This window comes from Sphaerodactylus townsendi, linkage group LG05, assembly GCF_021028975.2.
Source record: "Sphaerodactylus townsendi isolate TG3544 linkage group LG05, MPM_Stown_v2.3, whole genome shotgun sequence".
In the NCBI taxonomy this organism is placed as follows: domain Eukaryota; kingdom Metazoa; phylum Chordata; class Lepidosauria; order Squamata; family Sphaerodactylidae; genus Sphaerodactylus; species Sphaerodactylus townsendi.
This window is the reverse complement of record NC_059429.1, coordinates 73,313,169-73,334,435: the sequence shown is the minus strand read 5'-3', so window position 1 is coordinate 73,334,435 and position 21,267 is coordinate 73,313,169. Positions and strand designations below refer to the sequence as shown.

The 21,267-nt window shown below is 44.0% G+C and overlaps 1 protein-coding gene across 1 annotated transcript in view; it reads right to left on the bottom strand.

Moving 5' to 3' along the window:
- Positions 1 to 2,981: 2,981 nt before the first annotated feature.
- Positions 2,982 to 21,267, bottom strand: part of EIF2B3 (eukaryotic translation initiation factor 2B subunit gamma) — a 96,050-nt gene continuing 77,764 nt past the window's right edge. Inside the window, exons 11-12 of the mRNA XM_048498707.1 lie at positions 8,505 to 8,608; positions 2,982 to 3,188 (exon numbers count right to left, since the gene is read on the bottom strand). Of these exons, the coding sequence (XP_048354664.1) occupies positions 3,136 to 3,188; positions 8,505 to 8,608 (157 nt within the window). The 3' untranslated portion in view covers positions 2,982 to 3,135. The remainder of the gene's footprint in view (positions 3,189 to 8,504; positions 8,609 to 21,267) is intronic.

Genomic DNA, 21,267 nt, shown 5'->3' with positions numbered 1-21,267 from the left:
CATCATCATAAGAGAAGAAGAGTTGGTTTTTACACCCTGCTTCTCTCTGCCTTTAAGGAGTCTCAAAGCAGCTTACAATTGCCTTCCCGGTAGGTGGGCTGAGAGTTCTGAGAGAGCTGTGACTGGCCTAAGGTCACCCAGCACGCTTCATGTGGAGTAGTGGGAAAACAAACCCAGCTCACCAGATCAGAATCTGCTGCTCTTACTCACTACACCAAGCCGGTTTAACCACTACATCATGCTCAGGGAAGGCACATGCTCAGAGAAGGCATCCTCAGAGAAAGCACTTAAGTAGGTCAGCACCGACTTAGGGTCACTTCTCATTTTATATTTCATACTTGAGCGTGGACACCCAACTGCAAAATATAAATATCTTGCAGAAGTTGAAATTACACTTTTTTCTAATCACCCTGTAAAAAAAGTATGTTTTAATTTATTTATTTATTTATTTATTTATTGAACTTCTATACCGCCCCATCCCCGGAGGAAATAATTTATTATTAAGTTGACATAATGGAAGCCATTTTGTATGATTTTTAGAACCTAAAATGTCTCATCTGTTTCACTTTTCTAGCAAACGCAGCCATAAAAGAGATTCACCCATCAAGGTCACAAAAACAGTTAAACAAGTTAATTGGAGTAGCATTCCTTTTAGTTTCTATAACGGCTTCCACCTGGGAACCATAGAGATAACAGCTTTTGCTACAGTTTAATTAGGGCAGTAATCCCATTGGTTCAGCAAGTACCACATGGGGTAGAGTCCTTTTCAATATAGTTTTACTATGGTATATTAGAGGTACCGCTTTTCTGGCTATCTTGATATGCTGTTACAGTGAGTCATCACTTTGATTTGGCTTGGCACTTTTTGAACTCTGTTCTTGACTTGAATAAGACTGAATCTGCTTGCTCTATGCAATCAAGGCTATGCAAGAATGGACATTTCTAACTGGATTACACTACGACTCTTGTTTGATATGCTAGCAACAGCGTTTTTAAAATTTCTGTTTTGTACTATCTGTACCTGCCAATATCAGTGTCTTTGAACTGTTCCTTTTTTAATTTAAAAAATAATTTTTTTACATTGTTTGTGTGAAGTGTCTGGTTCAGAAACAGAGCCCATGCACCAGCAGCCCCTGGGTAAGCACCTGGGAACCTTGACACACCCCTTTTCAGAAAAAAAAGAGTTATAGGGGGGAATCCTTTCCCAATTGATGTTTCTGTGCATTTCAGAAAGGAAAAGAGTGATTTCAATGTGTACAATTTTTAGTTAATATGAAGAATGTGCATTTTGTACTTTGCTATCCCCAAATAATATAACTGACAAAGATAGGATACAGGTGTCCCCCCCACCCCCTAGCGGATTAAAGCAAGGCTGGGACACAAGATAAATAAAAATAAAGGGATGTTCAATGAGACCCTAGATATTTAAAAAGGTATCAGTGCTGTGTCTTGTCCATTGCCCCAGATCCTGAATTTAAGATGAATGTACCACCATCATAGTCATATTAAAAAAAAACCCCAACCCAAAATATGCTTCCAGGTTTCATACCCCAGAGTGCCCAAGACCCCTTTCCGGAGCAACAGCAAGGGACCGGATTACTCTGGTCCTATACCAACTGCACTGGCTGCCGATCGAGTACCGGGTCATGTTTAAAGTTTTGGTTTTGACCTTTAAAGCCATTCGCGGCCTTGGCCCTGCATATCTAAGGGACCGTCTCTCCCTATATCGCCCTTCTAGGCCCCTCCGTTCATCGGAGGCGGACCTACTGGTGATCCCCGGCCCCAAGGCGATCCGGCTGGCCTCTACAAGGGCCAGGGCTTTTACGGCTCTGGCCCCTACCTGGTGGAACAGGCTTCCAGGTGAGATCAGGGCCCTGCGGGATTTACAAAGTTTCCGCAGGGCCTGTAAAACGGACCTGTTCCGCCAGGCGTTTGGCCAGCCGGGATGATATCAACCGCAATAATAAGTAAACATCTGGCCTCCCGTGGGTTCATAAAAGGGGGAATAGAATAGAATAGTTGAAGCCATCTCTAGTTTAATATTTTATGTATTTTAATTAACTTATATTTATGATGTTTTAAATTTTTATGTTGTTGGAAACCGCCCTGAGCCTTTGGGGAGGGCGGTATACAAATATAATGAATAAATAAATAAATAAATAAATAAATATGAAGATGCCACTTTGTATAAATGGCAAAACTGGAATGGAGTATTGAATTTTCCCTGGATTTCTATGAAAACATTTAGTATGTCCCTCCCACCATACATCTGTTTCTTTTCATATTTAACAAACAGCATGCAATTGGATGTATGAACAGCCCTGATGTGCCAGACCTGGAGGAAATTTGGGCCAAATGGGAGGACTGAGAGACAAGCATAAAAATGCATGCAGAGAGGGGTAAGCAATCTTTCATCTGAGTAGCTCCCTATTTTCCCAATCTGAGCCAGTTCTTTAATGTGGTTTATTTACCTTTTGTGAAAAATATAGGGGTTGTGGTGTGTGCATGCACATTTTCTGTACCATTTCCCCTCCTTTCCTAATACTCTGTTTAGCAGGGATTGCTTTCCATTGGTACTGATGTTTTCAGAGACTGCAGATATAGATGTTTAGAATAAAAGTGAATTTTGGTTATTTTTTAAAACATGGATCAAGTTGAACGAACACTGCCATTCCAGTTTTTTCTCCAACTGTTATGATAGTTTTGTAATATCTTGCAGTTAGCCTTAGTCTGAACTGTGTTGTACTATCTTGTACTTTTCAACAGTACTGGAACCCAGAAAGCTGGCACTTCCTTCACAGTGAGATCAGCTAAGCTGTTCTTTTGACGGAACACAATCTGTGTGGTCCCTGCTGTTAGTTTGGCTGGCACCATAGTGCATTCATTGGATTTCAGGAACCAATATCACCCTCTGCACAGCAGCACACATGTCAATGAGGGGAGGAGTAAAGGAACAGCCAAACAGAGGAGACAGAAAGACATCTCTGTAAACATTTCTTTATTAAGGTGTAAACAGGAAACTGAAGCAGGAAAGGTGCCTGTGTAAACACTGCCAGGACAGAGCTTGTGAAACAGAATCTCTAGCTGTGTTTTTGCCTCACATGGCCAGAACATCATCCCTCAAGTCCACAAAACTCAGATTTCCATCAGCTGTTCAGTACCCATAATAACTTCATTAACATGTTTAGCTGCAAGAGAGAAAGAGAACAGGAGCTGTGAGTTAAAACCAATGCCTTTTTAAATTGAATCAAACCTAAAATAGGACATGTGGGGAAAAGAGACAGAATTCTGTTCTGCAACAAATCTGTTTATTCCACTGGAGACAACTGACCAAACAGCAGAAGGTGACTCTAATGCGATTGCTTATAAGCATGTGTCACTGCCACTAAACAACAAAGGCACAGAGGAACCAACAGCTGTGGCTGACAGGTGTGCATCTGGGCACCAGCTTGGAACCACCACACAGGACCAAAGGAAGGTAGTGCTGTGGAAATGAGAGCACAGCTCAACCTGCCTCCCCCTCCTCAACTCCTTCTTGGCAAGGAGCTGAAACCTCTTCTGTGTCAGCCCTATACTGAACTGTGCTCAGATTTACCAGGAATAAAGGGCTATCTGGGAGTCTTCAGTCCCAGGTCGAGAGGCAGTTCTTTTCAGCTGGCTTTACCCTATTTTCAATATCCTGATAGGCTTTTGCAAATTCTCCATCTCTTCAGAAATGTCTTACCAGGCTGTCTTTTATTTGCCATTGGCAGGGTTACAGATGCATTCAAGCCACAAAGAAAAGAGAGGGATTAAAGAAGGTGCTTTTCAAAAGGGTCACAGAATTTGGACTCCACTTGGCACAATTGTTTCTGACTGTGAGCATCTGTACCAAGACGATCCAGAGCCCACATCAAGATTTCTGATTAGCACTTGGTGAGGGAGGAGTGTCTGGCCCATTTGTTCTGGGTGCTCCAACCTGAATGGCTTGGAGAATTGTGTTACTTGTTACACAGGAATTTCTGGTGGGAACTGATGAATGCTGCAACAAGCAAGCTGCTTGGAAAATGCAGGCTAAGGGAGCTCGGCAGAAAGCTCAGGACCTAGAAGGCTACTGAACTTCTGTGTCAAATAAACAGTAAGTTGAAAGAACAGAGACACAAAAATGCCTCTGCTGCAGCAAACCCCCACCCCAAACCCTTCGCCCATGACATGGGCATTTAATGGCAAAGTATTTTCCTCCATCGGACAGCAGATGTTTGCTGGCAGTCTCTCTGGAGTCCTGCCTTCGGGAGGAATATGAAAGCATCTCCTTGTTGTTTGCTCAATTAGCCTCAGACAGATCGCTAGTGGTGGTGGCAAGGCTGCGCTGGAGAGGAGGGAAAAGGCGGGGAGAGAAGGGGTGATGGCCAAACCCCAGGACCACCACAACGTTTCAGCCCTAAGGGGCTCCAGAAAACATTCCGTTTACTCACTCAATTACATACACAGTTTTATAAACCCTTTAAAATAAAATAGAAAACAGTCCATGGTACAGAATTGTTGCTGAATTATATACCAGTGATGAAAGACTCTGTTGTGTATTTGCACTCTTTAAAAGCCATGGATAGTTTAAATAGTAATAATAATAACAATACTTTTTTTAAAAGGGAATTAGGAAGGGAAGGGTAGAATGAGATTGTGAGATGAACACTGTGGGTGGCTCTGACTGGTGCTTCCCTGGGAGAGAAAGAGCAACTCTTCTGTCCCAAATTGGTCTAATGGATGTAAGCTGGAATGGAGGGGATGCCCCCCAAGGCTTCAGGACACAGGGAGCAGCTGCAGCAAGAGGTCAGGAGGCAGGATAGCTCTGGAAGTTCCATGCGGTGAGAGAGAGGGGAAACAGGTGGTGGGGTTGGTTTGTTTATGTTGGTAGGGTGAGTGGGATCGTCTACTGAATACTCGCTCTGCTTCTTTCAGGCTTTATTTAGACAGTTATGGAATGGCCCCAGCACATCCACACAGGCCTAGCATAGTTTCCAGAACTATAAAGAACAGCCCTCAGCACTCAACTCTCAGCAGCAACTGCAGCTCCCAGAATGCAATTCTCTACTTATATATGAGGCTTCCTAAGTTGGCAAAAGCAATCTTTGGGTATGGATTGTGGGTCTTTGAATCTTCTCATGGGAAAGAAGTGCTTAACCCATATTCATTCATTCATTCATTCATTCATTCATTCATTCATTCATTCATTCAACCAACTATCCACTAGCAAAATACCTTCGCTAAAATAAAAATCTTTAGTCTCCTGCTAGATGATAACATTTTGTTGTGGTATCTCTATGTACAAGAATGGTTTGCAGAGTCATGATTACATTGTATCTGGTTACTATGTTTTCTTGCATCAAATTTGTGTGTGTGTGTGTGTGGGGGAGAGCAAAATTTTATCCCAAAAGAAAGGCCAGAAGGTAATTTCCAAAGATATCTAGAAGACTGAGGTACTAACTACCTGTTATGAAGTTCCCATATCCTATCTGAGTCCACTATGAGGACTATCAATCAGACATGTTGCACAATTTTCATGCTTGGAACTCAGTTCCCAGGCATGTACAGACACCGTTCAAATCAGGACTGCAGCATGCATGGGGAGGACCTTGAACTTCCTCCCTGATATCATTTTCTTGATCTGAAAAAGTCCTGGGGAGTCACTATTTGTCCTACAGGGAAACCTGCATGTAGGCATCAGTACATGCGATTTTCCTCAGAGAAACAGTGACTTCCTAGGGCCATTTCAGCTTGGGAAAATAGCATGTGGGGGGGGGGGGCAGATGTGAGCACTAAAGTCACAATCTGAATAGGGCCATCCATATTTCCCTGGAAACTGAGCTCCAAGAGCAAAATTCAAATCACTCGTCTCTTTAAAAGTCCTTGCAGTAGATATGTTCAGGATGCACGGACTCTGTAAAATGAAGCTAGGTTCTGACATATCTATTAATCTGATTGAGGCAGAACACAAGCTCAAACCCCAGATGTAGCTCTGACTAAACACCATAAGTAACACTCACTGGAGAGGAGAGGAACAATGCAGAAACTATGCCCATAATCCTGGAGAAGGACTCTTGGCTTCCCATGTACTTAGACTAGAGGGGGCAGAACTGGCAGAGGAAATCTGGGGCATGCAGAGGAAAGAAGGACGGAGTTTCCACCTTTGAAAACTGCATTAATTGTCCTAAAGGATAATCAGTACCAAGAGAGAGAGACTGGGAAGTGTGACCATGTGGTTTGTCTTGGATCTCTGACTTCTGATAACCATCAAGAATGGTATCATTCTGGATTGCCTATCAAGATAGAGTGGGAGACACCACACTCCACTGATCCCATTCTTTTTTTGTTGGAAATGTTGGATGAAGGCTGATATCTGAACTAAACTTCAATTTCATATGGAAGTGCTATTTGGTAAGTAATTATCTCAGGATGGTGAAGTCTTCCTAACTCTGGATGGGTTTCATTGTCCCTTAAGGATCAAGGGCGCAGTTTGGATAACTTCTAGCTTTAAGACTGGATGTTGAAGTAGGATCAGTGGCACAAATGACTGACCTATGACTAGTCCCTTAAAGGTAGCTTCTGATGGAAACAGTCTTGCTATGATTATCTACATAATGGTGGCATCCAGGCTTGGTACCTCTAATATGATATACATAGGGCTACCGTTGAAGACTCGTGCATCAAAAATCATTTGCTCCCATTTGAACCTCTCTTTAGAATAGGATCTGCATCAGACACTTGTCTAAAAGTGCTTCCACTTTCAGAGGTTAGATGGAGAAAGAGAGAGAGGCTCTTCTCTGTGGCGGCACATATAAGGTTCCTCTCCAGTAAAGTTTGCATGGCTTCTTCATTAGCATATTTTAGGTGCCAACTGAAATCAATTTTGTTTACTCATGCTGTTAACCAACAGCTGTAATGCCTCCACTTTGCTTTCTTTTACATGTGGTTTTAGTACTGCTTGTTACTCAATTTAAGGTTGGATTATTCTATGCATTGCATAGAAAGTGCTGGTAAAAAAAAGAACCTTTCTTTTTCCCACCTTTCACTCAGCAGTCCTCTGGGTTCTTTAAAGGTGATGCCAGTTCATTACAGTAGTCAAGTCCAGATGTTTGACTTGAACTTTCTCTACACAAGCAAAACCTTCACTGCTTAAGAAGAGTAAGAGCCTACGCAACAAAAGAAGTTGATAAAAAGAGCCTCTGACTGTCAGAGATGCCTTCTTATAAAAATCAGTACAGGTTCAAAAGCAGGGGGATGAGCAAATAGGTGAAACCCTGATGGTATGACTGATGTCAATACCTACTCAGGGGAAACGTTACAGGTCGATACCATCAGCCATATTGTTGGGGCATTTAATTTGCTTGCTCTGACAACACTACCCTTCTGCTGTCTACATAAGACAAACAGGCCAGTGTCTATGCAAAAGAATAAATGGAAGGAAATCTGACATTTAAAAGGTGGTTTGCCGTTGCCTGCCTCTGCGTCATGACCCTGAGTCACATCCCATCTACACACTAGCCAGGGTCAGGACTGAGAGTGTGTGACTAGTCCAAGGTCACCCAACAAGCTTGCATGGCATAAGTGGAGATCTGAATCTGGGTTTCCCAGGTCCTAGTCTGGCATCTTAACCACTACACACGTTTGTGATATATAAACGTATGTGCCTGTACAGCAGCAGATACTTTCACATAGCTGAAACTGATCCCACACTGGTGGGCTTCAGGGGTATCACAGGCCAAAGTGATGATCATAATATCATAATATGATCATAATATGATCATAATATGTGGTGTGATGATCATAATATCATGCTAGGAGCAAGGAGATCAAGGTTCAAATCTCCACTCAAGCCATGAAACTCACTGAGTGACTGGGTCAGTATCAATATCTTAACCTAACAGGCATCACAGGATTGTTGTGGAGATTAAAGACATTTTATGTGACAATTTATGCCACAATCCGATCCTCGTGCAAAGGACAATATAAAAATGCAACAAGTAAATAGTCAGGAACCAAAGTGTAACATGATAGGGGTCAGGTGGTAGGTCTGTAGATGGCCATTCTCTCCCCCACCCCCTGCCCACCGCATTGACTACTATGATGCATGATTGAACAATATGCATCCATCAATCCTACTTGCTCTGGCTTGACCAGTGATGGCTCAGGGCATGCGATGATAACCCCAGTTAACTGACAGCTCCTTGTTGTATGACCAGGTGTGATAACACACTCCTTTAAGAACATCATTTATCCACAACAGAGCTAATGAGAGTGTTGCTACTGCCTTCATATAGAGATGGATTCATCTGTGTACCACCCTTTTTCCAAGAAGTTACTTTTACAACCACTCTGCCCAATTAAACCCACATACTGTCTCTGGTTCACTTGCATACTGATATATTTGACAAAGGATAAAAGAACTTCTGGGAGAGATAATGGGTTAGAAATACCAGGCCATTTAACTACCACCAATTGAGTAAACGACCATTCACTTTGCTTACATTTGGGTTCCAGGTGCTGACTGTTTCCAATCAAACAGTCTTTGATGTCAGCTCCTTTCTCTATCACTGCATTATGGCACACAACACAATTCTGTAGAATACACCTGTAACAGAAACATACATGGGAATTTAAAATGCACCTGGAAATCAGATCAAGCACAGAAGCAGCTACCGAAACCAACCAGCACCACAATAGCCAAGAACATCAAGAGATAATTTGTCAAAATGGGTTAAACTGTGCATTTGTGTGTGTGTGCGCGCTCTCGTGGGGGTTGGGGGGAGGGACATGGACCCACAATAGAAAACATGCATTTCTCCAAATTCCACCCTTTCCTTTTCCCACCCAGTGTGCTTAGTTGCTAAAGGATAAAGACAAAACAAAAGGATAAAGACAGACAGTTGCCACCTTTCACATACAGGATACTTTTCTACTTGTAGCTCTACAACCATGCATAGCCCCCCCCCCCCACTTTATATTAGGGTAAATATTGCCCGTGACTTTGTTTTCATGAACAACCAAACAACCAACAAAAGCAATGGGAATAAACCCTAGAATGCTCTTTGGTTCATAGATTCCCAATTGACGCAACCTTGTACACACTACTTTCTAGAACAGGGGTCTGAAACCTGAGGCTCCAGAGCCGCATGCGGCTCTTTCAGCCTTATACTGCAGCTCCGTGTGGCCTGGAGGTCGAAGGGTAGATGGGCATGTCCCTCCAGAGCAGTGCTGGAAGGAAAGGTTGAGTGGAGGGGCCGAGCCGGAGGTGGGTCCGTGCGTGAGGGTGCCACTTTTCGCATCCCCTCCACTCACCTCTCCTTCCAGCGCTGCTCTGGAGGGACACGCCCATACTGCCCTCTGACCCCTGGAAGTCAGAGGGTAGTGTGGACATGTCCCTCCAGAGCAGCCGCCATCCCCCCGTCATCCCTGCAACCGCTGCCCCACAGAGGGGGGTTCCCTGCCTGGCACCGCTGCCTCCCGCAGCGCTGCCATCCCCCCTCTGCCCCCTGCAGCGGCCACCATCCCCCCGCAGCCCCTCGGTCCCTCCGCAACCCCCTCTGTCCCTCCAGAGCAGCCACCATCCCCCCTCTGCCATCCCCATGGCACCGGGCAGGCCGCAGCCGCCATCCCCCCTCTGCCCCACGAAGCAGGCAGCTGCCTGCTCTGTTGGGCAGAGGGGGTTTCCCTGCCCAGCACCTCCGCCTTCCTGCGCTGGAAGGGAAGGTGAGTGGAGGGGCCGAACCGGAGGAGGTTCTGTACGGAGCCACCTCTCCGGCTCAGTAGATCTTTGGGGCTGTGGAAAACGGGTCCAAATGGCTCTTTGGGTGGTAAAGTTTGCCGATCCCTGTTCTAGAATAACAAGGACATAGCCAATATGGAAAAGGATAGGTTATCTTGACCAAACTCTCTGCAAAGGATTATTTTAGAAGACATTGTTTCCTGTGTGGTTGAGGATAAAGAAATAATCACCAAGCTCTTCAGTGCATGGCCTCTCAGAATCACATACATAAGCTGCAATGTGTCTTTTACCTATTTGCCTTTTAGAGTCCGCCATTGGACAAAGCAGGGATCAATATCCCATGAACTGGAAACATTCACGGACTTTAAATCCTTCTCTCATACATGCAGCAGTCAGGTAATGGAAACCTTTGTTGTATATGAACTAGTGTAGGAATAGAAAAATTAAATCCTGGGTATTTAGTTACTTATGCTGATGATACTTAGTTCTATATATACCCTTATCCAAATCTCATGGTAATGTGGTTGAAGTTGTGAATTGCTCCCTGGTTGCTGTGGTTAACTGGCTAAGAGCGAACAAATTGAAACTAAATCTTGCAAAGACAGAGATAATGCTGCTTGGGAGGATGCAGGTCTTGAAGGACATTGTTTTCCCTGCTTCTGATGGAGCTCCATGGACTCCTGCTGACTCAGTGAAAGGCCTTGGGGTTATATGGGATCTAGCTTTGCTACTAGAGAAACAAGCTAATGCAGCTGCAGAAAGCACTTCCGAAAAACTCAGCCCTGCCTGTAAGATGGCCCCTTACCTTGATGTGGCTGACCTGGCCACCTGGATCCATGCCATGGTAACACTGAGACTAGATTATTGTAACGCACTCTACGTTGGTCTCTCAGAATCAGTTTGGGGATGGCTTGGCTATTAACAGGAACTAGACGGAGCATGCATATTACTCTTATTTTGCAGGTACTCCATTTGGCTACCTTGCTGTTACTAGGCTCAGTTTAAGATATTGGATATTACATACAGGGCCTTTCATGGTCCTGCCTCCTTTTTTTGTGGAACCACCTCCTCCCCTTTATGTGCTGCTCATGTCAACAGGGACCTCTGTAGTTGCCAATCTGCAAATGGGCAAAATCAACAACTGCCTATGTCAGTGGTGGCGAACCTTTGGCACTCCAGATGTTATGGACTACAATTCCCATCAGCCCCTGCCAGCAAGGCCAATTGGCCATGTTGACAGAGGCTGATGGGAAGTGCTCAGATCCCTCTTGTCAGAGGTCTCAGAACCATACCGATGGGCCTATGTGCTTTCTCCATTGTGGCTTCCACCATATGGAATGTACTGACTCACTTTGTGCAATCCACCTTGAGTCCCAGTGAGAAAGGGGGACTATACATTATGTAAATTAATTAATACAGAACCAATAAGGTATTTTATGCATGGTTTCTAGTTGTTGGGATTTCTAAGGACCCCAAATTTTTCTCTATACTGAGCCATAGCGATATATTTCTTTCCTTCATCTAGTTTTGGGTATAAAATTCAAAACCTCCAGATTTTGCAACTCAAATAAATTTGGATTTTTTTTCTATTGCAAATGTAGGATATTTTGTGGTTTCCAATTGTAGAATTAACCAAAGGTTTTTAATTTCACTTCTTCAAACTACAATTGAAACAAGTTTGGGAATCCTAGATTTTTCCATATTTAAGTCACCCCTAAAGCTTAAAACAGTAGATCCAGCTCCTGTGAAAGTCTTCCCCCTATTGGTTGCCACAGCTTTTATTCCACTACTGACAAAGAATCAAGGCAGTCCTTCACTGCTGAGCCAATGGCATACAGAGGGATTCAAATATCAAGAAAGATCTTGACTAGAAAATTTGCAGGGATGCAATCATAATGGCCTGGGTTGCTAAGGAGACTTACTCCCATCTCAGTCACACAGTCAGAAACAGAGCTTCTGCCGTCAAAGCTGAGTTGACAATCCTCTTGTTAAAAACAATGTAACACCCTCTCTAAGACATCATAGAGTTCAGAGAAGAGCAAACCTATAGTATGAAAAGGGAGACATTTTGAACAGGCAAGACTCTCCTTGCCCAATTGCCTCCCCCTCTAACACAAGAAAACTGCAGGGTTATACATGATGGAGTCATCCAGCTCAGGTTGCCTTGGCAAGGCCTCTTATTGAGATGTTAATGGGGAAAGACTGTATAGACAGCTCTGCCCCTTTGCTCCCTATGCCTGCTGCACTGTCACAGCTGCTTCCTTTCCAACAGCTCCATTTACTGCATAGTAGTGATAGCATGTAGAGACCAACCACCCTCCCTCAGACAGTAGGATAAAAAAATGGCTAGAATCCACAAAGAATGCAGGGTGTTACTGCTTCTTCCTCAGGCACATAGGAATAATACTCAAATGCTGCTTCTACCTGAGGTGTCGCCCCCCCCCCCCCAAGTTTACTCTGCTTGGTAGGAAGCTCCAAACAATAACTGCCTAGGCCTTATAAGGGACTTATCCTGAAAGGTTCTCAGCATCTTGGTTAGGATTACAGTACAAACTTCACTGATGGAAAGAACCAGCACTTTCTCTCAGGGTGGTGGGTAACTTGTTGCAAGCCTCTAAACTAGCTTCCACCTATCAGAGATCTGTATATCGGAGAAAGTTTATGCTGAAATAAACTCTTATTCATCTCTAAGGCACCACTAGATTCCTGCTTATGTTTGCTGTGCAATCACTGTAATCTGGATTTTAGGATATACTTACTATGGCCTTTATATGTCTAAAACAGGGATAGGGAACCTGCGGCTCTCCAGATGTTCAGGAACTACAATTCCCATCAGCCCCTACCAGCATGGCCAATTGGCCATGCTGACAGAGGCTGATGGGAATTGTAGTTCCTGAACATCTGGAGAGCCGCAGGTTCCCTACCCCTGTACGTGGTTATTGCTTCTTTGTGTACAACATCATTTGCATGTAAAGACATTCCAAGAGGTATTCTTCCCCTTTAATGTGGAAATTAAGGAAGAACTTTGCAAAATTTTAAAGCTAGCTCACTGTTTAAGTTTTTTAAAAACTAGTCCTAATAAAGGTATTATGCTACTGTTCCTGTTGACTTTATTTGGATAAGAAATTCTATTTTTAACAATATTTGTTAGATGTATTGTTGAAGGCTTGGAAGACTAAGTGAAAGAACAGAATTTCATTTTGGGTGCCAGATGTCAGTGAAATACAAAAATGTATTCTCTGGCTACAGGGTGACAAAAGCATACCAAAGCTGGTAATGTTTTAGAATTCAATCTATATTCTCAGGATTTCATTCTCATATGGATAATTCTAAGCTCCCACAGTGTCTCCTGCCACACAATAGAACAGTTGGGCTAGCTTTTACCACAGGAGTGGAAAATTTTTTGAAGAACTAAAACATATTTTGTGGGTGTTCCTTCCATTCACTGACAGATGTAATACAGCCATTTGAAAATTACTTACAAATGCTTTTTTGTATGCATTTTAAAAATCAAACCATAAAGGCTGCTAACAGAAGAATTTTGTGTTTATTTTATTTCAAGTTCTACCCCCACCAATTCAGTGTAAAGATCCAGAAAGAAGCGTATTTTCATTCATCGCATTACATTGTAGCCTGTTTTTCGGTTTTCAGTATTGCTCCCTATAACAACCACAGATATTACATTTGATTAATACTTAATAGCAGTAAAGTAACACTGAGGAGAGGGCTCATTCGATTTCATCTCTTCCTGGCTCAGCACAAGGGGACAATGGCCTGGACATGTTCCAGCCTCCAGATCTTGGGACTGTATCTAGCAGACAAAATGTGTCCACTTTGAGCCACTTTGAGCCACAGGACCCATGGTGGTGCGGAAGTGTTTTTGTTTTTTTGTATGTTGAGAAATTTTTTATTAAATGGCAAACCCCCTCCTTCCCCAATCTTTGCAACCCTGCCTAAATCTGGCATTTGGACAGGATTAGGCACACCGTCAGATGCAGGAAAGGGATGTTGTGGTAGAGAATGGTTCCTATCGTGAGGTCTCCTCTATTGTTTTGTTTATTTTATTGTTTGTTTTTATTTATTTTGGTATTTATTTTACTGAGTTTAACAGAAGACCTATGAAGTGGTGGGCTCAGTGGCAAAGACATTTTGTCTTTTTACAATCATTTTATCAGCTGAGCTAGCTCAAAGCCATCTCAATTGATTGAGTTTTCCTGACATCTGAAGAATCTTAAATTTGACTTTTTCTTGTTTTGGGAACAATTTGCTGTGATACTTTAAAAACTTTTTTTGCTGGTAAAAACACACACATATGCTCTGATCTGGATGTCATCTATAATACAGGCCAGGCTGAAGAAATGACTAATCATTTGGTCTGCTTATGGACCATTTTGACTCATTTACTGAGTGTCATATGTCCCCGGGCGCCCACCCTTGGCCACATGCGGGGTGGAAAATTGCCCGCACACCCCTCCTCCTTCCCCCTGGTGGCCCTCCTTGGCTTGGGATGCTTGGCACAGCCCAGTGGTAGGCGGCGAGCGAGCAAGGAAGGAGATAAGGCTTTGCTTGCCCTGCCCCCCACCAGGCCCTGCTCCCCACCTTTTGCCCCCATTGCTGCCTGGAGAGCCCCTCGCTGTGCCCTGCCAGGTAAGCCCTCTTCGCCTCCCCGCCCCACACCCAGCAAGCCCTCCCGGCCTCTCCCCATTCCCAGCAAGCTTCCCTGCCCATGAATCACAGGATTTTGTGATTTTGTGATCACAGGATCAAAGGATCCATGGGCAGAGCTCTCCCAGCTCCGCCCCCCCAGCAAGCTTCCCTGCCCATGGATCACAGGATTCATGAGCAGAGCAAGTCCTCCTGGCCTCCCCCCACCCCCAGCAAGCCCTCTTGGCCAGCCCCCCATCCCCAGCAAGCCTCCCTGCCTGTGGATCAATGGGCAGAGCAAGCTCTCCCAGCGTCCCCCTCACCCCCAGCAAGTCCTCCCGGCCTCCCCCCCATCCCAAGCAAAATGGGTGCTAGATGCTCATGGGGGACCCTCTCGCAAAATCAGTTCTTACCCCGGGCTATTTTCTGTAGATACACCACTGAAGACCTCATTAATGAGCCCTTAATGTCCATAATAAATCAGTCACTAACTCGCAGCATCTTCGCTCAGTTGCTCGAAGAGGTGGTTATCTGTCCACTTGAAAAATCAATCCCTACCAATAAACGATGTGGCCAACTATCGTCCAGACCATAATGTGCCATTCCTTGGAAAAGTGACTGAGACAACAGTAGTAGACCATCTCTAGGACTTCTTGGATAATTGATGTGCTGTGGACTCTTCAGTCTGGTTGAAGATCAGGCTATAGGACAAAGATGGTTTGGGTGGCTTTAGTTGATGACCTCTGTCTGAACGCAGACAAAAGCTATGTTTCTTTGTTGCTCCTCATGGATCTATCTACAGACTTTGACACAGCCAAACAGGCCATCCTAATAAGGTGTTTGGAGGCAGAAATAGGTATTGGGGATGTGTCTTGGACTGATTTAAATCATTCCTCATGGATTGGACTCATTTGGTAGCTTTTGGAGAACAGCAATCTTCAGTGTGGGAGCTGTCTCAAGGTGTTCAACAACATGCAGTCTTATTCAACCTCTATGTAAAGCCCTTAAGAGAAATGCATATGTAACTCTGAAACTCGATGTCATCAATAGGACCATATCAAGCTCTTTATCTAGATTCCCTGGTGACAAGGTAGAGACCTTGAACCAATGCCTAACTGCTGTGGTTAAATGACTGAAAGGGAACAAACTGAAACCAAACCCAGTCAAAGAGAAGTGATGCTGACTGGAAAGGTGGAGATCTTGAATTGTCCTTTCCACTTCTGATACCTAATGAAGTGGCTTTGACTCTCAAAAGCTTATAATCCAGAAAAATGTTTTGATCCTTAACATGCTACTTGACTCAAATCTTGGTCTTCTACTGCAGATCAACATGGCTACTGACCTGAAACTTCCCACTTTTGATGGAATTCACCTGACCCTTGCTGACTCGTTTAAGAGCCTAGAGATAATACCAGATCCAGCAGTGCAAAAAACACTTTCTTACAACAGTTTAATCCCAAATAAGGCCTCCTATCTTGACACGGCTGATCTGGTCACCTGGATTCATGCCACAGTAGCACTGAAAGTAGACTACTGAAATGCATTCTACAGAGGTGTGCATGCAGTTGTGACCCTCATGTTATAGAATGGCCTACCTGATGAGGTCAGAAAGACCTCCTGCCCTCCTAGCTTTCTGCAAACTATGCAAAACAGAATTATTCAGGGGAGATTTTTACACAGGTAATTAGTGCTGTACCGTAACAAAATGTTTCAGAAAGGTGTTCTAATAAACAGGTAGGGACTATAGACTATATTATTATATAAAATACGTAATGTTGGTGAAAGTATGATCTACTATGTAAATCCGGCATTGTTTAACATGCCATCTTAATGCTTATGCTTTGTTTCAGCTCCATTTTCAGACTCCTGCAATCTACTTTATTACTTTGTTTACTGGATGTCCCATCCTGTTGATTGTATGTCATCTGACTTAAGCCTCAGTGAGAAAGGCAGATTATAAATAATGTAAATAAATTTTTAAAAGTGTAGTTAAGAAACTGAGGAAGAATTTCAAGTCCAGAAACTTGATGTAGGACTGAAATTTTCATCTGAATTTTTCTGTAACTCAGCAATGTTCAGCAGCTGAGTGTGTTTGCTTCTACATGCTCAAGAAATGATTTTTCAAGCCCTGTACACAAAGGTAGCTAAAAGATGCTCAGACATAGTATTTTTAATTCAGCTGCAATAAGAGGAAACAGGCTTTGAGAGACTCCCTTTTAAAGGGGGGAGAACCATGGAGAAGAAGAATGATGAACAAGAAAGGGGGGGGGAGTGTAGATTACAAGGATTTAAGTCTTTAAAGTGCAGACCACCTAACAAGATGACTCTGAAATGCTACTAATTTCGGTAAAGCTGCAGCTCCCCCCCTCCCCTCCCCCAAGCCTCCATTGTAAACAACTAATCCCAGCAGAAAACAACTGAGAGTAAAATGTACACTCATGCTGCAGCATTCCTGGCCTTACTTTATCTTTTATTTATTTTTCTAAGAGGTCAGAGATTGTTTGGAAGAGGAGGGGGGGGGAAGGAAGCTAAAGACACAGGCCATCTCTTGTGTGGGCTTAAAGGGAGCCGTTTAAAGGCAGTGTCCAAGAACACACAATCTGGAGGTTTTTATAGTAGAGCAATCCCAGGCCTTATTCTGCCCCCTACCCCCACCTCAAACCAATTTTGTGGTAAAGCTGTACAGCTCTGAACCAAAAGGACAGGGTGGTCGGTTGCTTCGGAAAGAAATTTAAAGAATTGGGAATAATTCCTTTTCCTGTTGAAACTATAAATAAGGAAGGCTGATTTACACAGTGCCAGGACTGCCGACTTTCAAAGCTTGCTATCTGTCCATAAATCAAGTGTGTCAAGGGAAGTTAACCCTATACTTAAATAGGAAAAAAGAGCCAAGCCACCACCACCTAAGGCGGTAAGAATGCCAAGGAATTGTGGTATTCTATTCTTTTTTAGCTCCAGAAAGCACGCAGGAGTGAAATCAAACATACTGTGGAGAGCAGGAAGTGACAAGAAAGAGAGACCAAAATCTGCAGTGTTCAGCATATGAGGAACAATTCACAGAAATCCAAAACACAGCCCGTAATTTCAGGCTACCCACTGATTATTTAGAACTTGGTGATTAAAGTAATGAACAGTCATGGAGCAAAAGGAGCTTGGATGACTGAGGTCAAGACCTCAAGTACAGCCCTGATCTAGGACTTGCCAAGCCAGAAAGGTATAAAAGACCCTGCAGCCAGTCTGTACATCAGCAAAAAGCACAACAGATCCACACCTTTAGCTTGTTTTTTTAAACGCCAGACTGGTGACTGGTGAGATGGTGGCCAGCCATCGTGTGTTATTGGATGAGGCTGGTAACTGGGCACATGTCCCACCATAGCAGTTTCACTCACCTGTTCGAGGAGTTCTGCAGGTACTACCCCACAAATGGGCAAGCTCAACAACTGCTTGTACATGTGCTTTGTGGGTTGTGACCCCCACCTTGTGGAACGGCCTGCCTGAGGAGGTTGGGTGGGATCCCATGCTTTTATATAAAAGCTAGCACTAAAGTCCATTTTAAGTTAAAATAAAATGGGCTGTAGCCGTGGGGGGGAGGGAGGGATGGGGTTGGACCCCGCCCTCACCCTCTTCCACCCCAGCAGTGCACCCCTACATCACTGCCTGCCCCAGCTGGACTTACTCGAGGGTGCTGCTCCTCATCCTTGCCAGGTGGGTCCTGCTTTGGGCCTTGATTGGGAGGATGGTAGGCGGGGGAATGGGGAGATGGGTGCCAGGCCTGGCAGGAGAGCGGCTTGTTGCCACTGTCCCCTGGCCTTGGCTTGTTATTTTGAGTGAGGGAGAGTGGTGGGGCAGTGGGGAGGCTGCTGCCAGGGCTGTGGGGAGGACAGTTTCCTGTCATCCTCTCCATCAGGTCTGGCTTGCTCCTGGGTTGGGAGAAAGATGGGCAGGGGATGCGCTTCCAACCAATGGACATGCAGGCTTTGTGCCGAATAGTTGGAAGTGAGTCATCGCAACATTTCATCCCTTAGGCAATTATATGTTAGGATAGTAAGAATAATAAATATAAGAAGATAAAGATAATAAAGATGATAAGATAAGATAAATAAGAATGATTCAGAAAGGCACTATACATAGCCAAATGGACTTTAGACTATACCACTGCACTTAGGACATATCTGTTTGCTGCATGTATTACCCTATTTTCACTGCTTTGTTTTCTACTGATGCAATGCCATTTTTCTACATCACTTATATACTCTGCATCATGTCTAATATGCTATGCTCATTCAAATGTCTGTAATCTTAACCTAACACATTGGTTATTAGATGTCTCCTCATGGTAATTACACTGATTTATGCCATGTAATCTTCTTTGAGTTTCAGTGAAAAAATCAGACTATAAATATTGTAAATGAATATATATATATTCATTTTATATATATATATATATAAAGACCTGACTGAATGGTGAATTAGGGACTGCAGGAGACTATACCAGTCCAAACACTGTTAATTAAAATAACTGGGACAAAGAAATTTCAATCATCTCATTATAAACTATACAACATTATGGCAGATTTTAATTGTACACATTTTATTTTAGGGACTCAGGGACTCCAGCTAACTGATTCCTGGCTGATTCCTAATTTAGCAAGACAAATATTACCGCTGACTATTTTGTTTGGGCATGAATCTGAGGAACATTTAACTTTCAAACAGATGGACTGCTTAAAAAAGGTTAATCACTGAAGACCTTTCGATCTTACTGGTTTCCAAAATTGTTCACTGACTTCAGGAGTCCTGTCAATGCCTGGACCACTTTCTGGAATGGGAAGTTTGTTATCTGTTGACAAGACTGCTCCTTAGTGCCCCACCCTACTAAATCTTACATCTTCCTGGTTTACATCAGACTTGAATGGGAGACCACCAAAGAAGACTCTGCAGAGGAGGGGAATGGCAAACCACTCCTGCTTCTTACTTCCCTTGAAACCCCCTTGCCCCCAGTACTGGTATTCACAGGTCTGCTGCATCTGAATATGGAAGTTCCCTTTAGCCACCATAGCTAGTAACCATTGATCGAACTACCTTCTTAGATATCTTATGTTCTCTATATATGGACTCATATACTTATGCGCACATTTATTTCAGTGATATATCTATCGTAAAACAAGTTTGTGTCAATGAATTTTTGCAGACTTTTGTGGTGTGTCCCCTGTGCCCTGGGGCTGGACCTTGAGCCATTCCTCCTTCCCTTCATAGGCTATCTTGTGCCCATACTGGGGTCCATGATTAGTCTTTGGCCATGCTTGCACTGCTTAAGTCATGCACCTGGTGGGCCTGCGGCTGCTCCCACAGGCTCATGCTGAGATGTGGTCGGGGCTGGTGGCTTCAGCCCCTATTCTACCCTCTCTACCCTGTACAGAGTGTCCTTCCACGTACTCTCTACAGCTCTCTTGCTCTCCTCTTCCTTTGCTTTTTCTCTCCTCCCCAGCTCCTGCGCTTCCTCCCCCTTTATTGCTCACCCCTGTCTTCTCCCACCTGGGTAGGGCTAGATGCCAAGCCCCTATTGATTCCCAGTGAATTGGCCCCCTGGTCTGAGGACCCACCTGGTAATTGGGGCAGTGGCTAGAAAAAGACATGGCATTGGGTGGGAGGCCCACGCTAGCTGCTTCTGTAGGTGGGCCTCGTTCTCCCGCCCATTCTCCCAGCTGTTCCCTGTTGCCCCCACCCCTGCTGCATGGGGGTCAGCTGGCATCATCTGCTGTGGCCCGGGTGGCGGGCTCTGATGGTGCCACACTCCCGCATTGTCCCCCACCACTGGTTCCTGCATTAGTGGTGGGGCCTGCCTGCCATTCAGCTGAGGCAAGGTGAGTCCCAGGTTGGGTGCTGAGTCCGGGCTGGCCTGGGGTGCCAGTCCCAGACAGCTTTCATAGCTGGAATCAAGTGGGTTTTCTGGGCTATGCGGCTGTGGGTACAGTAGGTTTTGCTCCTCACGTTTTACATGCATCTATGGCTGGCATCTTCAGAGGCATGTCATAGTAAATGTTTCTCCCCGTGGCACAGTATGGAGTGAATTCTGTCAGAAATTAAAGAACATGAAAGACACTACTGACTAATGCAATCTGAGAAATCAGCAATAGCTGAACATGCTTTAAACGAAGCTGGACAAAGAATCTTATTTGAAAACATAGACATTCTTTATTATTCCAACAGCTATTGCGTCAGATTACATACGGAAGCCACTGAAATCCACAAACATGGGACAATTGTAACAAACAGAAAGAGAGTCTGAGAATCAACAAAATTAGCTACCAGTTTTCTGTAATCTATTACAAACCAAACCAAACCATTTAAATGCAACTGCAAATGAACTCCACCCAGGCACATGCAAATGCACCTCTCCTCCCCATCTTGACTTGTGAGCTGGACAAAACATATACCTCACCAACCAATCACTCCACACTGCGCCACAAAGAGAAAAACATCTTACTGTGACATGCCTCAGAAGATGCCAGCCATAGATGAAGGCAAAAGGTACCAGACCATGGCCACACACCCTGCAAAACCCCGAAAACCCAAGTTTGTGGCCTTGGAGTGGTGGGAAGGAATTTTATATACATGGCCACGCACCCTCTCTTGAATGTGGTCAGATGTTTACTTTTTAAGACTATGTCTAATAGATCCCTTTTAGTAGACAGTTGATACACTAACTGAAGTTGACGAACAGTCATTCAAAGATAAGGCATCTCCTCTAACTGCATACTTGCTCTCTCAAGGAAGGACTGCTATTCTATTCATAACAGTCAGCACCGAAGACCTCTAACTAACATCATAGTCTTATTTGGATTGAATTTCAGTTCATTCACCCTCATCCAGCTTATTAC